At 36.0% G+C, this 14,808-nt stretch overlaps 1 protein-coding gene across 1 annotated transcript; it reads right to left on the reverse strand.

Annotated features, from left to right (window-relative positions):
• Nucleotides 1-2,297: 2,297 nt before the first annotated feature.
• Nucleotides 2,298-3,588, reverse strand: LOC120151304 (lecithin retinol acyltransferase-like). The gene is made up of 2 exons (XM_039163820.1): nucleotides 3,507-3,588; nucleotides 2,298-2,791 (listed from the first exon to the last, which is right to left on the reverse strand). Exons 1-2 carry the CDS (start codon nucleotides 3,586-3,588, stop codon nucleotides 2,298-2,300), a joined length of 576 nt encoding a protein of 191 aa, XP_039019751.1.
• Nucleotides 3,589-14,808: the final 11,220 nt, after the last annotated feature.

Genomic DNA, 14,808 nt, shown 5'->3' on the forward strand with positions numbered 1-14,808 from the left:
AGTATAAATGATAATGACCATGTTATGTGATATGAGAGCTAGGGGTATAGTTGGCATGCCAAGAGTCGAGGGTTTTATGTGGTCCTTCGGGACATATATGTTATATGTGGTCCTTCGGGACATCTACGAGGTCTTTCGGGACAATTTGATATGCCCCTAGTGGGACTTTATTCGAGCTATGGTGACAACATATGTGCACAACCTCTATGTATTCACATATCTTTAGTTCTCAGAAGTGTACATGTGCTATTAAAAGACATATTATAAATAAAGTGTATGTGATGTTATGTGTGCTTCTTGGTGCAATGTATTATATGTTTTGTATAAAGGATAAGTATAAGATTATATGATAAATGAGATTAATGATAATGATAAGATTATTGAGGATGACAGTGATTATATATGTATATGTATGCATTTTGTTATATGTAATATTAAATGAGTGATATGATATGATGATATGAAATGTTTTTTGTATTGTTAAGTATTTAAGTTCCATTATATGTTTTATTATGCTTCACTAAATCAATGACTTAGCGTGTGAGTGTTTCACACGTAGGTTCCAAGAAGATGAAAAGGGATCGAAGATAGGCAAGCTAGGTTAGCTTCTCCCTTTTAAAGATCATATCAGAAAAGACTTGAATCATATGTATTTTGTTTTATTGAAAGTAGTTGGCATGTAATTTAAAGATTTGAATCAAGTATGCTCTTATAGGTTTTGTAAAACCATATGTTTTATGTAATAGAAATTATTCGGTTTTATTGTAAATGTTTAATTGAATTTTTAGTTATTTTGTAAAATCAAATGATTTGAAAAGTCAATGTGAGAAATCGGATTCAGATCCGGTTCTAATACGGGTTGGGGGTGTTATATGAGAGGTATTTTCTTCTCAATAGGAAATAATTAATTATTGTCATTTTTTTCCCTAAAGTTCAAAGAATATTATTTGAAGGGATATTAATTTAAATTGAATTTGAACTTGTAAGATTCATTGCAATGACAACTAATTAATCGACTATGTATCGATTTAGGACGCTGTGGGGGTGCTAATCCTTCCCCACGCGTAATCAACTCCCGAACTTAATTTTTGATAAGCAGACGTTAAAATGTTGTTTTAATAAATTTTAAATTAAATTTTATTAAAATGACAAAACGTTTTGGGTGTCCAATCACACCATAATCAAAGATTTGTGGCGACTCATCAAACCATATTTTATTTTGATTTTTAAAAGGAAACGTAAAATTAATCCAACTAAGAAATTTATTAATCACTTAAAAATTAAATTTGCTTTCTAATAAATCATTTTGACAATAACACAAACTTGATAATGAAAGAAGGCGAAAATGACAAGATTGAAAAATATCAAATTAAAAAAACTCGTTAAGAAAACGAGCAAACCCGATGAAACATAAGCTTGTTAATGGAAGAAGAAAGCAAAAGTGTTGCTCATGATTCCATTATTGCAGACAATTCTAACATGTCTGATATCATATACTAAATGTTTGAATTTTTTTCTAAATGCACCCTTTGTCGCTGTACTTTACTCACTCTACTTTTAATTTTTCTAATTTACTCATTTTACTTTCGAAATGTTCATATTTTGATCACTATGAATTATTTTATAAGTATTTTCATATGACGTGACATGTTTTATTACTATTTAATATAAACATAATTTAAAATATAAAATAAAGTCAGAAGGTGGTCGAACACCACCGTCGATCGCCATCGACCTCCGTATATGGTGGCTGTTAGATCTCAAATTTCATGGGTCGGTTCGCCTCAACCTCCCGAATCTGAATCTGCCGATTGTTTCATCCAAAATTTCCCAAAACCAATGAGTCTCGACTGCAACATTTCAGCTTCCTCAGTTTCACTCTCCAATTTGTGGACTTCAGAGCATGTTCCGAAAAAATAGAGGTCAGATCAAACTCAAAGTGTCGAGACGAAGCGACCCGTAAAATTTGAGACTGAACGGCTATCATCTAAGACGGTCAACGATGAGCAATAATGGCGTCCGACCACCTTTTATTTTTATTTTATATTTTAAATTATTTTTATATTAAATGTCATCATATGAAAATAATAATAATAAATGTCACATCATATGAAATAATAATAAAATAATTAAAAGCGGTCAAAATATGAGTAATTTGAAAGTTCAATGAGTAAATTAAAAAAATTGAAAATATGTATCCGTTTATTTGCTGTAAACAAAAGTAATATGAGAAATCGAAGTCACAACAACAACGTATGAATCTTAAATTAGAAGTAGTATAAAGACCGCCGATGCATTTAAGTTAAGCTGTGATGCCTTTTGGAGGCGGTGATCCCCTTGCTCACGGCATAAGCCGCCGCAAGAGGAACAGTAGCAATCGCACCGACAACCGGAAATATAAACGTCAGTCGTTTAATATGGCCCATGATCTGTTTACTTTCGGCAAAGCCCGTCTTGCAATGCACGGCGAAGTCCTCGCAGTTGTTCGATAAGAGGTTGTAGCTGCCAAAGCCGCCGTGTTCGAGCAAATGGGCGGCGGAGGCGAGGACTTCGTGTGGTGGCCTGGCGGCGCGTATGCAGCACGTACCGTTCTTTTTGAATTTGTGTTCGAAATAGGAAACGCCATACTCATAGACCTTAAGCTTTTTGCCAGCAAGGAAGCAATAAATGCAGATTTTTGCTATTTCGCCATTGATAACCCCCTTGTTTATGCATTCCTTGCATGTATACGGTTGAATCTTCTTTGCCTTTCCAGCCAGATGAATCACCATATTGTCACCCACATAGATTCCTGAGGACTCAATTGAAAACATCAAAAAATTATTGGTTTAAAATGTAGTTATAATCTAGTTAAGATATTATTTTTAATTTCGAAATACTAATGTTTGTCTTGATCTATATTCAATTTTATTATTAATGGTTAATATATATATATATATATATATATATATATATATATATATATATATATATATAGGGTTGGTCCATTTGGCTGTATAGGAATGAGGTGCTGCTTAATAAGAAACCCTGCTGTGTGAGTCATTTGTTTGCGACTACCATGCTTAGGATGGGTTGTGTTGTAAATGTAAATGGCCGTCATCAATTTCAAACATTCTGGACTTCACTCGGCGTCCTAACCTGCATATTGTTTCAAACTGAAGGGGCAGATAGCCATTTTATATGTCAGAATTTTGTATTCCTACGTAGTGGATATACCATGTCCTGTTGTACATGTTGGTGAGGGGTAAAGGAGTGAGATTCTGATTAAGTTATATCGTTGAGCATTGATAATAAAGTGCGTCATTTTGCTGGTGTGAGCGCCTTAAAAATAGATTTTGGAGAACTCTGGAATCCAAGAGGAATGGTTTCTTGGAGTATTTCAGGGGAGAGTTTCGATTGACAAATACATAACTTTAACCGTTTATTATTTTTATCCGATAATATATATATATATATATATATATATATATATGAATAAAATTATATGAGAAGGAAGAGAAGCAAACCATGGTGATCATAGAGGCCTCCCCTTCTTTTGCAGTAGATGTGATCGCCTGCTTGAAGCTCACAAACCAACTTTTTCCCCATTTAGTATTTTTTATGATTTTAGCTGTACAACTATTTTCTATTTATAGTCCTTGTGAAACGTGTGATTTACAAAATGGAATTTACCAAGAAATTAAGTTGTGGAAAGAATTGCCAATAAACATTAGCCTCCGTTTATTTTGAAACTTCTAATTTGGTCCCCCCCAAATGATATTTGCAAGGAAATTACATCCACTTTTTGCAATTTCATTATTATTTCTTCAGTCAACTATCGGTCTTGTAATGGGATGTCTTTCGGATCCTTTTAATACTCATAATAATTGCATGATAGTATAATATTTTTAATCATTAATAATATGTACACATCCTACATATACACAGCTATTTAAACTCGACGTCTGAAGACAAGATAATTCTTACAACATTTGACAAGAAACAAAATCTTTTTTTTTTCTTGTTTTATAATAGACTAATAAAAAAATAGAATTTGTATTGGATTTAGGATTATTATTTGATATACACGTTTTGAAAAATTTATTTTAAATAATCTATTTATTTTAATTTAAAGTTAAATAAAACACATGCCATTAAATAAAAAAATTGTATAAATCTATATATTATATATTTTAAAAAAATAAAATACGCGTCATTAAAAGAGAAAAGAGTTTTGAAAAAATATCTATTTATTAACCATTTGGGATGAAGAATTTTAGAAAAATCCAATCTTTATCATCAGAGTCAACCAATTAGTGTTGTCTGACGCGTAGATTTCCCCAAGTGGGAACTTGTTTCCGCACATATATGATTCAGGGAAAAAAAGATTTAATTCCAAAAAATAATTAATATATAATTCAACTTTAATTAATTATATTTTTATAATTTATTTGAATCTCATATTTAAAATTTTTTCTTGCCGTAATTTGTTTTTATTTTAATATCAAACTGTCGCAACCGTCTTTCGGGTTGGGCCCGGAATTGGGCTTCGACTTGAATTGATCGGGTTGGAGTCGCCACCGACCACTTTGAAACGAATTTAGGTGGGCCGGACACCATCTTACCTGATCTGCGTTGTACCAGAAACGTGTCGAGTTCGGGAGTCGGTTACGGTCAAGGAAGGATTAGCATCCTTGAACCGCCCTTTCGGTACCAATTAATTTGTCGGTTGTCTTTATAGCGAAAATTAGAAAATTTAAATTACTCGATTCGAATTACTCGCCTTTGATCAATTGGAATTTCTCTACAAAGTCAAAATTGTTAGGGGAAAGAGAAAGAAAAAAGTAAATATTGAATAAATAAAAGGAAGGAAAAAATAATAATAATACAAATGCTAGATTTTAAAAGTAATAAATTATTTACAACACATTAAAATTAAGATAAAATGAATGACTAAAAAATGCTAAAATTAAAAGGAAAAAAAATTAAAGGACTAAATTAAAACAAATTAAAATGGATGGATTAATCAGGTACTAAAATTGAACAGCAAAATAAAAAAAGAGTTAGGGGTCAAATTATGAAAAAAATGTAAATTAAAAGTAGGGACTGAATTGAATAAATCGAAAATTCAGAGGCCAAATTGCATACAGTGACCAGATTGTAAAATGATTCGAAGTTCGAGGGATGGCGGAGAAGATTTAAAAATCCTGTAATTGCACATTAGTCCTCGGTATATAAATACCCGAAATCACTCTTCTCCCCTTCATTTTCACAATTCTCTCCAAGCTCTCATTTCTCTCAACCAGAGAACACTATCGCCTCCTCTCCCTTGGCGATTTCCGGCCACCATGCCGGCTATCGCCGACGGTGGCCGAGCAAACCTAAAACACCCAAAGCGCTCTCCTCACCCACGAGAGCCCGGATCCGAACCCAAAACCACCTAAAATTGCTTTTTCCGACGTAGATCTAAAAAATAAGGTTTCTGTTTTTACCCCTCTTCCGTCGTATGGTTCGTCTTCCAGTGGTTCCGTCCTCTCCGGTGCCGCTCTTCGCTCTTATGGACGAGAGAAAGGCTTCGGCCTTTGTCATTTTTGTTGGTGAATGTTATGCTTTGTGTTTTGCTTTGATATTTCTGTTGTACTTCGCTTCGGGTTTTTTATGGCTCTGTTGTTGATGTTGTTTGTATTGATGGTTGTGGACTCACTGTTTTGCTCTCGGTTGTTGATGATTCTCGTGTTTTGTTCCTGTGTTCTGTGTTGGTATTTATACATCCCCCAACGGGGTTGTTTCCGGTGATGACGGGGTCGATCCCGGATATTCCGGGGTTGTTCTCGGTGATCTCAGATGGTTCAGTCCGAGTAGCTCCGATTTTGGTGCTGCACGCCGCCGAGATCCTCGGTTAACCGGTGACTTCAAATCTTCTGGAATGCTTGATCTCGACCGTTGGATTGGGTCAGATCCAACGGTCCAAGATCATATGCGGCACTGTGCTTGTTATCTTGATAGATTAGGGTTTTGCAACCCTACTAGACCTGGGCTGGTTGGACGTGGACCCTTATTGGACTTGGACCCTGGATCAGAAAAAAAAAGAAATAAATAAATAAGAAAAATAATAATTAAAAGAATAATAATAATAATAAAATATAATATATAATATATTTTTAAAAACTATATTTTTAAAAACTATATATATATTTAAAAATGTTTTAAATTATATATTACATGTTTTCAAAAATGTTTTTTTAATATATATATATTTAAAAATGATTTCAAAACTATAATATATATTTCAAATTATATATATATATATATATATATATAAAATGTTTTCAAAATCATATATTATATGTTTCCAAAAAAGTTTTCCAAAAATTATATAATATATATTTTCAAAAACCGTTTTCAAAATTATATATATATTATATGTATTTCAAAAACATTCGCAAACTATATAATATATATGTATAAAAAAAATATATGGACGAAAATGAGCGTCTACAGCTGCCCCTCTTTGTTCTTTTTCGTGGAATGAAAAATAGGACAAAGATAAAAAGACGCAAATTTTCGTTCAGTGGGGTTGAAAAATAGCTCCTTGTCGAATTGAGTTACGGATGGCTCCTCCGTCGCGAAGTCGAGTTCATCTTGAAATGATATGGAATTGAAACGTAGTTTAAAATTTGAATCTGGATGCGGCTTCTTATTGCCCAATTGTGGTCAACCTCGGTCTTCTTCTCGGTTTAAAGACATTGGTTAAAAATTCGACTGTAAAGCAGTTCCTTGACTCCACCATGTGATTGATAGGCCTTTGAGCTGAATAAAACCGAACTCGAAAGGTCCTCGTCAACAGATGACTTTTCTCGACTTAAGTTATGATGTCGGAAAGCAGTTTTTTTGTCACTAAGGCGCGGTTAACCCAGGTATTCTTCTCGACTTGAAAACCTTGATTGCAGCCGGACAATAGTGTGATTGAGGTGTCATCGAGCTGATTGGAATCGAACTCAACAATTTTATTGGCAGATAACCCTTCTTGCCTTGAGCTATTCTGTAAGCTTGATTTGCCTCTAAGTTGAATATACGAACTCAAAGGTCTTTAGCAGATAACCCTTCTCGACTTAAGCTATGCTGCAAATGATGTGCCTTGGAGCTGAGCGTAGTCGAACTCGAAGGTCTTTTGTTGGCAGATAACCCTTTATGACTTAAGTTATACTGCAAATGATGTTCCCTCGAAGCTGAGTGTAATCGAACTCGGGGTCTTTTGTTGGCAGATAACCCTTCTTGACTTAAGTTATACTGCAAATGATGTGCCCTCGAAGCTGAGTGTAATCGAACTCGGGGTCTTTGGCAGATAGCCCTTCTCGACTTAAGCTATGCTGCAAATGATGTGCCTTAGAGCTGAGCGTAGTCGAACTCGAAGGTCTTTTGTTGGCAGATAACCTTTCTTGACTTAAGTTATACTGCAAATGATGTGCCCTCGAAGCTGAGTGTAATCGAACTCGGGGTCTTTGGCAGATAGCCCTTCTCGACTTAAGCTATGCTGCAAATGATGTGCCTTAGAGCTGAGCGTAGTCGAACTCGAAGGTCTTTTGTTGGCAGTCAACCCTTCTAGACTTAAGTTGTGCTGCAAATGATATGCCTCAGAGCTGAGGTAATCGAACTCGAAGGTCTTTGGCAGATAGCCCTCCTCGACTTAAGCTATGCTGCAAATGATTGCCTTGGAGCTGAGCGTAGTCGAACTCAAAGGTCTTTTGGTCACAGATACCCTTCTAGCCTTGAGTTATGCTGTAAATGATTTGTTTTAAAAATGGCTTCCCTTAACGGGTCGAAGCCGGTCATGATTCTTCAGGTGGTTCCCCTAAGCTGGTCTGGGAAAACCTACTGATAAATTCTGACAGCCGGATATCTTCCGTCGTGGAATTGAAATCTGGCTTGAAAGTATTAATTGGAAACCTGTTGCTCATTGTTGAGTTGAGCTGACCTGAATTTGATCTGAATTGGTTCTCGAACCCATCTGAAATTGGTTCTGAGATCCGTATATATGTAAAGTCGGTTGAGGTGTAGCTTCTTGCTGCTGAGTTACACCATCGTTCTTTAAAGGTGCTTGCAAGTCGAGTAACCTTCCTCCTGAAGTCGAAGCTTGACTCTGAAAGCTGCAAAATTATGTATGCTAAAATGATGAATGTGATGCACCTAAGTATGTCTAAGATGCATGCATGAATAAATTATGTTTATTTCTTGGATGGAGTCTCGTGCTTTGCCTGCCAATCTGGTCCATGGAATCGATCGTGCCCCATTTGCTTCTCGAGCTTGGGCTTTACAGACATTTCATATCTGAGATCGTTCTGTTTGAAAATGTTTTTCTCCTTTTTCTTGTTTCAGGAGAGAGAAATGTAAAGTATTGTTCGCAATTGAATCAAATTGTAAATGTGAGTTCAAAAAATATCAAAGGAATCAAGAGCTCTTTTAATGCTTTCAGAGTTACAAATCTTTGACAAATGTTCAAAGGGACAAGTCGGCTTTAGGTTGGCCTCCTTTCTAATGTTTTTTTGGTAAAAAATGTCATTTTTTAAATATCGCCACATGCTTTGGCACTTTAATTGGGTGCGGACAAAATGACGCAACTAGCATGATCAATTACTAGACCTTTTATCTCAGTCCTCTGAAATTTTTCATTTGTTCAAGCTTTGTAGGCTCTTCCAACAAGGCAGTGCAAAAAATATCGGTCTAAAAATGAAATTCTTGAGTGCTTGTGTGTAGTCAACTATAACAGGTGTTCCTTAACTCCCTTAGTCCATTTTACCGAAAATTTCTTGCTTAGATAAATTTGATTTAATTTGGCGTTATCTGACTAGCTGAATCCATAAAGCCGGGGTGTTTAACCAATTGCTTTAGAGGGACAGCTTAATATTATAATCACAGTTATCAAGTTAACTGAAGGGTTCATCTCATCACAGAGTCTTCAGCCTGACAAGAGCAGTGGAGCAAACACCAAATTGCCAAGTGTCCGAGCAATGTCATGGTTTGAACGTAATTTACTCATAAGGCCAGGGCTTTCAATTTTCCTCTATAACCAATTGCCTTAGTGGAATAGCTCAGTTTTTACGGATTTAATTTCTTAAGATTGTTAAGAAGAACCTGTTATAGCCTAGGTATTTGTTGAAAGTCAACAATTTCATCTTTAGAGTTCAATTTTCAAGCAACTGACCTAAACTAGATTCACTTACTCGACTCTTTCATCGTCATTGAACATCTTAAATAAAAAAACATAGTAATTGTCATATGCAAATGATGCCCCATGTTGTCCGTACCTTATGAAAGGAAGATTGGTTAATTCAAGAATGGTGTTTGAGGGTATATTCTGGATAAGGTCAAAGTCCTTGTTTTAAATCATGTTACTTCGTCAAAGATTCGTAACTTTGAACCGTTTACAGAGTTTCTTAATTCAAATGATATGCAAAGAATTGCAAATTTGCAAATATGATCCATTGCTTAACATCTTTTAAAGTAACATAAATTTGATTAAGATGTCTTTACAAAACTTGAGAAAAAATGGAAGAAAAACAAAGTCAAACGAATGCCTCAAATGATGAAATGATATTCCTCACTTGGATGCCCCCAAGTTGTTGAAGTCGATCCAATTCTGGTTACGCATCTTTTGTACAACCCTCTTGAATGCGTAACAGTTCTCAATTGTGTGCCCTGGGACTCCGCCGTGATATTCACAATACGCATTCTCATCATACCACTTGGGGTATGGGGCTTCATGGGTTCTACTGGATATGGTGACACCACATGGGTGTCAAGAAGTTGCTGGTAAAGCTCTTTGTAGGTCATGGGAATTGGGTCGAAATGTTCCCTTTCTCTCCTGGAATCTTGTTTAGAAGTACCTAACGGTACAGCTGCAGTTGATTTTGGGCTGGAGATTGTAACACCTTTGCTGGAGTGTTTGATGTTGTTAACCTCTCCATCCCTCTCCCTCATAGGAGGCTTCTTACTGGCTTCCCCATCCTTAATTTTGCCTTGCTTTATGGCCGACTCAATCATTTCTCCGGCCATAACCAAGTCTGAAAAGCTTCCTGACGTGATGGCCACTAGGTGCCCGAAGTATGGAGCCTTCAGAGTCTGCACGAAAATTTTCCGGGTTTCCTTTTCATCTAACGGTGGATGAACTTGCACAGCCAAGTCCCTCCATTTTTGCGTACTGCCTGAAACTCTCGTTATGCTTCTTTTCCATGTTTTGTAGCATAACTCGATCTGGCCTTATATCATTGTTATGCTGTATTGTTCCAGAAATGACTTGGCCAGGTCTTTCCAGGTCTTGATATTGATCGGCTTAGCTGGTTGTACCACCGAATGGCTGAGCCCGACAGACTATCCTAAAGCAGTGATCAGGAGTTAGTCGTTTCCTCCATATCCTGTCATCTTTCGACAGAACATGGTGATGTGCGCGGATGGGCAACTATTCCCGTCAAACTTCTCGAACTCCGGGGACTTAAATTTCGGGGGAAGAACCAAGTCTGGGACTAGACTAAGTTCCGTTGCATCGATCTCATGGTAGTCACGGTCTCCTTGACTATATTCATTTGGTCCTCCAATTGTTTGATTTTTTCCTCCATCTTCCTCGCTTTTCCTCTTCATCCAAATCCGGTACATGGTAATAACCCGGATTGTTCTTAGGGTTAAATACAGAGGACAAGGGCTTTGATTTTGCAGCAGATGAGTCCCCTCGAAGTTCTGGTAAGATTTCAGGTGAGATAACCACTTGTGGGGTAGGTTGTATAGTTACCCCTTCCGATGAACCTGCCCCAGGCGCACTGGTCTGTTGTAGGCCAATTAACTTGGCAACGATCTGATCAACCAAGGACTCTTGGTTCTTTGTGATTGTTTCTAGAGTATTTCGACTGTTCTGGTTTATTTTGTCTTCTAGCTCCTTTTGTAGTTTTAACATATTCTCCTCGATTTGTGTAATTATGGCTTCTATCCTCTTCTTCTTCAAACGAGTGTTATGTGGATGGGGTGTGTCCAATACTTGAGGCGGTGTATCCAGTATTTACTCCTTTTGATGAGACATGTATATATTAGTTAATGTGAATGCAAAGAAAATAACAAAATGCAAAGAAAATAAGAAATGCAAAATGTCTAAATATGTGATGCATGAAATGTCCGAGGCATTGATCCAAAAAATGTGCCTGTTATTCTGAATAACCCTTATTGGTGACAAAAGTGTTACGTCTGAAGAGACAAAAAAACTCTTTTGATGGTACAAATCTTGTACAGCTTCTGACAAGTTAATTCGTCTTTTTCACTAGTTGAATATCCTGTTGCACCATTCCGGCTCCTTTGGCTAAAATGTGCAAATAATGAGATGCTTGCCCAAAAAAAAAAGATCTCGAAGGACTGCATCTTCGACTTTCACTTTCTACCGAGCTTGTTTCTAACGAAAGTGTCATTGGAGCCTTCCATCGAGAGAAATTATCCGAAGCTTGCCTCTTGAATTCGTCAGTAATGACATCCAGTTCAGCTAGTGTTTTACCATCTTGTTCTTGTAGTTTTCGAAAGGATCGACCGGGTCAGTGACCTTTTCCTCGTATTGCCCCTGTAACTTTGCCTTTGAGTATTCTTTGACCACGGTTGGACTTCTGAGTTTTTTTGTTTTTTATCTCTTTGTATTATAACCCATTCGTCCATTAATGCAGATTATTCATGTTTAACAAACACATTTTTGGTGGATCAACACATCGTTTTAAATGATGCAAACGATGAACACAAAATAAAATAGAACAAAAAATAAAAGGGTTAGTGAGGTAAATCAAAACAATAAAAAATGAAAAATCCTACCCCACATGATATCTACCTCACATGCTTTAATTTCTACCCGGACATGATCTCTATCCCGCATGCTAATTTCAAACAAATCCTAACCGCATATTTGTCTAGTTCGCATGCTTTTGAGCCGAAAATAAAGTAGGAAATAAAACAGCCTAGGGTTTGGAATGAGGTCTTGGGGTGAGCTCTAATTCCCTGCACTCTCCCGGTTTAGGTTCTAAAAAGGTACTCGAGTTCTCCTTGCCGGTGCCCCCTTGGGCTTGCCAGACCCTTAGTCCTAAGCCTGTTACAAGCTTATGTGGACTAAGTTAAACTTGAGAGGAAACATTCTCTTATGTCCATACGGAGAATAAATTCACACGAAGACATAAGGTATATGAATCCTGAAGGTTACTTGCTAGGCCCATACGGTGAATAAATTCACACGAAGGCGTCGCTTTCACCCCCACTTAAATAGGGTTCGGAGCTCGGGTATAGAGCCTTAAATGGAGAACTTTTTGAAAATCTGAAATCATTGGAAAAAATGTTAGTACAACTATTTACTTGGAAAAATAATCAAAGGTAAATAATTGGAATCGAATAAATAAATTAAAATTTAAATTTACAATTTTCGCATAAAAAGACAACCGAAAATTAATTCTGACCTGACTCACTTACCGTTCCCCAGCGGAGTCGCCAAGCTGTCGCAACCGTCTTTCGGGTTGGGCCCGGAATTGGGCTTCGACTTGAATTGATCGGGTTGGAGTCGCCACCGACCACTTTGAAACGAATTTAGGTGGGCCGGACACCATCTTACATGATCTGCGTTGTACCAGAAACGTGTCGAGTTCGGGAGTCGGTTACGGTCAAGGAAGGATTAGCATCCTTGAACCACCCTTTCGGTACCAATTAATTTGTCGGTTGTCTTTATAGCGAAAATTAGAAAATTTAAATTACTCGATTCGAATTACTCACCTTTGATCAATTGGAATTTCTCTACAAAGTCAAAATTGTTAGGGGAAAGAGAAAGAAAAAAGTAAATATTGAATAAATAAAAGGAAGGAAAAATAATAATAATACAAATGCTAGATTTTAAAAGTAATAAATTATTTACAACACATTAAAATTAAGATAAAAATGAATGACTAAAAAAAATGCTAAAATTAAAAAGGAAAAAAAAAATTTAAGGACTAAATTAAAACAAATTAAAATGGATGGATTAATCAGGTACTAAAATTGAACTGCAAAATAAAAAAGAGTTAGGGGTCAAATTATGAAAAAAATGTAAATTAAAAGTAGGGACTGAATTGAATAAATCGAAAATTCAGAGGCCAAATTGCATACAGTGACCAGATTGTAAAACGATTCGAAGTTCGAGGGATGGCGGAGAAGATTTAAAAATCCTGTAATTGCACATTAGTCCTCGGTATATAAATACCCGAAATCACTCTTCTCCCCTTCATTTTCACAATTCTCTCCAAGCTCTCATTTCTCTCAACCAGAGAACACTATCGCCTCCTCTCCCTTGGCGATTTCCGGCCACCGTGCCGGCTATCGCCGACGGTGGCCGACGGTGGCCGACGGTGGCCGAGCAAACCTAAAACACCCAAAGCGCTCTCCTCACCCACGAGAGCCCGGATCCGAACCCAAAACCACCTAAAATTGCTTTTTCCGACGTAGATCTAAAAAATAAGGTTTCTGTTTTTACCCCTCTTCCATCGTATGGTTCGTCTTCCAGTGGTTCCGTCCTCTCCGGTGCCGCTCTTCGCTCTTATGGACGAGAGAAAGGCTTCGGCCTTTGTCCTTTTTGTTGGTGAATGTTATGCTTTGTGTTTTGCTTTGATATTTCTGTTGTACTTCGCTTCGGGTTTTTTATGGCTCTGTTGGTTGATGTTGTTTGTATTGATGGTTGTGGACTCACTGTTTTGCTCTCGGTTGTTGATGATTCTCGTGTTTTGTTCCTGTGTTCTGTGTTGGTATTTATACATCCCCCAACGGGGTTGTTTCCGGTGATGACGGGGTCGATCCCGGATATTCCGGGGTTGTTCTCGGTGATCTCAGATGGTTCAGTCCGAGTAGCTCCGATTTTGGTGCTGCACGCCGCCGAGATCCTCGGTTAACCGGTGACTTCAAATCTTCTGGAATGCTTGATCTCGACCGTTGGATTGGGTCAGATCCAACGGTCCAAGATCATATGCGGCACTGTGCTTGTTATCTTGATAGATTAGGGTTTTGCAACCCTACTAGACCTGGGCTGGTTGGACGTGGACCCTTATTGGACTTGGACCCTGGATCAGAAAAACAAAAAGAAATAAATAAAAAAGAAAAATAATAATTAAAAGAATAATAATAATAATAAAAAAAATAATAATATAAAAAATATTTTTAAAAACTATATTATATTTTAAAAATATTTCCAAAATTATATTATATAATTTTCAAAAATGTTTTAAAATTATATATTACATGTTTTCAAAAATGTTTTTTTTAATATATATTATATTTAAAAATGATTTCAAAACTATATAATATATATTTTCAAAATGTTTTCAAAAATTATATAATATATATATATATATATATATATATATATATATATATATATATTAAAATGTTTTCAAAAATCATATATTATATATGTTTCCAAAAAAGTTTTCCAAAAATTATATAATATATATTTTCAAAAACCGTTTTCAAAATTATATATATATTATATGTATTTCAAAAACATTCGCAAACTATATAATATATATGTATAAAAAAAATATATGGACGAAAATGAGCGTCTACACAAACATGGATAATTTTTTAGAAAATAAATAAAGAATCAAAGGACCATGAACGTAACATTGTTTTTGCCTTCGGAATATCAAATTAAAAAGCTCACATATGAAAGTTTATTGTGTTCATATAACGTGAGATAGAGATGGTAAAATGATTCAATTGATTTCTAGATGAATCTGGAAAAAAATAGACAAATTAGAAAAATAATATACATGAGTTAGGATAATTTGCATATAATATAAA

Source organism: Hibiscus syriacus, unplaced genomic scaffold (assembly GCF_006381635.1).
Source record: "Hibiscus syriacus cultivar Baekdansim isolate YM2019G1 unplaced genomic scaffold, ASM638163v2 tig00002799_pilon, whole genome shotgun sequence".
In the NCBI taxonomy this organism is placed as follows: Eukaryota; Viridiplantae; Streptophyta; class Magnoliopsida; order Malvales; family Malvaceae; genus Hibiscus; species Hibiscus syriacus.

Coding starts and splice junctions, on each gene's coding strand:
- LOC120151304 (XM_039163820.1), bottom strand. CDS start 3,588: ATGGGGAAAAAGTTGGTTTGTGAGCTTCAAGCAGGCGATCACATCTAC. Junction 2,792..3,506: donor AGGCCTCTATGATCACCATG/GTTTGCTTCTCT, acceptor TTGAGTCCTCAG/GAATCTATGTGGGTGACAAT.